At 35.8% G+C, this 2,500-nt stretch overlaps 1 protein-coding gene across 2 annotated transcripts in view; it reads right to left on the bottom strand.

Annotated features, from left to right (window-relative positions):
* LOC125032203 overlaps positions 1-2,500 on the bottom strand; it is a 31,944-nt gene that overhangs the window by 8,560 nt on the left and 20,884 nt on the right. For both annotated transcript variants that reach the window (XM_047623291.1, XM_047623298.1), the window contains exons 3-8: positions 2,251-2,500; positions 1,837-1,975; positions 1,211-1,356; positions 586-683; positions 135-397; positions 1-29 (exon numbers count right to left, since the gene is read on the bottom strand). The exon at positions 1-29 is cut by the window's left edge and continues 1,007 nt beyond it; the exon at positions 2,251-2,500 is cut by the window's right edge and continues 276 nt beyond it. In XM_047623291.1, coding sequence (XP_047479247.1) covers positions 1-29; positions 135-397; positions 586-683; positions 1,211-1,356; positions 1,837-1,975; positions 2,251-2,500 — 925 coding nt within the window. The remainder of the gene's footprint in view (positions 30-134; positions 398-585; positions 684-1,210; positions 1,357-1,836; positions 1,976-2,250) is intronic.

Raw genomic sequence — 2,500 nt, 5'->3', positions numbered from 1 at the left:
ACTAAGAGGTACAAACATTTGCCCAGCATCTGAAATAAAAGTGTATACATCAATGCAAGTTGAAAATCAGAGGGAAGATTAACATACATAGATTTGTACACCATACCGGTATTCTAGTGTTCAGTGATTCATACCTGGTGGCCAAAGTCTGATGGTTACACCCACTGGTCTGACAGGCACACATGGAGGAACTTCATCTTCTGCAATATTTATGCCAGCTTCCATGCTCTCTTCTGATATAGCTTGGTGTTTAGTATTCTCAGCTGGCTCTTGTGAAGGCCAAAAGTAACTTTTCATCTGTTTTGTGGGGTACTTGTCATGACCAAGATACAACACAGTGCCCACGTGATCCCCGCGCACCAGCACACGACTCCCTGGAGGTAGTAATGCTCCTTCCCTGAAAGTGAATTTCAACATACAATTGGTCTACAGTGCTGAAAGTATGACGTCTAGTACTGATACTATTGGCAGTATTTTGTGTTATGAAACAGAGACATTCCTTATACTCATATGATAAAGAGAAATTTGTAATGAAAAATGTAATGGTTTTGTGGTTATAACTAATTCACATAATGTAGGACATACTCAGTTGTGAGAGCATACAGGTGACAGTCAGGGTCACTGGAGAGGTGCATACAGATTAAGCATTCACAGCCAGTAAGTGGGTGAGGAGCACATAATTCCTGAAAAGAAGTATATTATGTCTATTTGATCCTTGAAATACTACACAACAGCATGTAACTAAACTGAACTTACTGTACAATTACAAAAGTTTGCATAGAAGGCCCCATTAAGACATTTTCTAACAATTTTGGACATTCCTAACAACAAACTTTTAGTCAAGGTGGATATTCTTCCCATTTCATTTTATCACTACAAGTAACACTAGCCTTTATGTTAGGTTAATGTTGCATAAAATATTACAAAATTTACCTAGACAGGTTCAAAAATATGTTATGATGTTTAGAAATAACAAGAACAATAATAATAATAATAATGATAATAATAATAACAATAATTATTATTATTATTATAATAATGGATACATTTCAGTTTAGTATTGAAACTGACATCATTTTCTGGGACAACAGTTATACTGCTGGAGGCCTTCTCACCTCCCATGATAACCAAGGTCTATCGCTGAACTTGCTCAAGTAAAATCTCATTACCAAAGAGAGAAAGATAAAGACCACAAAAAATATATTCATACCCCAAAATCTTGACTCTGAGATGTAACTGGATCAGCAACATGTGTAGTTGCCACAAAAGTTTCATTCTGATTTTCTGGATACGTGTTCTCTTGTTCCTGAAGAACATTAGTCAATGTCCTTGCCAACAGCTTCACAGCATCATTCTCTGAAATTGTTAGTTCCTGTAGTTAATGGAATATTTCTCGTTTGCCTCACAAGAACATACAAATAGAAAAAACCAAAAAAATAAACATCTATTACCACACCTTTGTTTTAGACCAATGTTTATTAACATGTGAAGGTTTAGAGAGAGAGACTTAAACTGGGGCTATGATTGATTTCCACAAAGGACAAAGCTTTGCAGCTTTAATTAAACATTTTGCTCACTAAGGACTAAAATCATTCATTTTTAGGTCTCCCTGTTAAATTCAGTTAAATTATTTATTCATTAGGGTCCACAAAGTGAGGAGTAGGAGCATGGTGCACAGGCAAAATCAATCACAAGAGGGAGTGTAAAGGTAAAAAGTTTAGGAACTAGTGTCCTAATAATACTATATATTCTTATAAATAGCCATAAATGAATTTTTTTCTCTCAAGGATATCAAAGCCTTCATAGTAACTTCACAGGAGATTATTCCAACCCTACCGGAATTATTAGATTGCTGAATGGGAGGTTCTGTATGGACCTCAGCCACTGTAACAATGCACGACTTTCCATTGCTCTGTTGATCCAAATTACTACCACTGCCATTAATGTTGCTAGAACTCCAGGCTGCATCTGCTGCCTGCAATTCAAATACCAGAGATTACTTACATCTGATATATCTAATTCTGAATTCTTGCTTAACTACAGAAGCATTTACTTTTTGCAAACTGGAACACTTGCTATATGACCCATATAATTTAAGGTAAAATGTTTAAACACATTCTAAACTGCTGCTGTATTTTAACAGTAAAATGATTTGACTTCATAATAGATAAAGCCTTGTTACTAAATCACCGTAACAAGACTCCACGAGTTTTTCTTTTGTAACAATTATAAATATCATGCCTCTCCTACCTTTTTACTTGCTGTACTTCTTCTTCTTACTCTTCTCAAACTTATAGTACTGTATTTTCTTCTAACAAAATTTCCAGATGACAGGTGACCGCCAATATTGAGACTACGTGTTGAAGCATAGCTTTGACCTCTGTGGAAGGCTTCTTTCCTGTCTGAGGTTTCAAAATGATTCTTGCGTATAAAGTTAGAGTTGGTTTCGGGCATACTGACACTAGATGTCCTACTTTCAACTGTTCCCCTTTGGTGAATG

This window comes from Penaeus chinensis, chromosome 2, assembly GCF_019202785.1.
Source record: "Penaeus chinensis breed Huanghai No. 1 chromosome 2, ASM1920278v2, whole genome shotgun sequence".
NCBI lineage: Eukaryota > Metazoa > Arthropoda > Malacostraca > Decapoda > Penaeidae > Penaeus > Penaeus chinensis.
The sequence above is the reverse complement of the archived record's forward strand: the minus strand, read 5'-3'. Positions and strand labels throughout refer to the sequence as shown.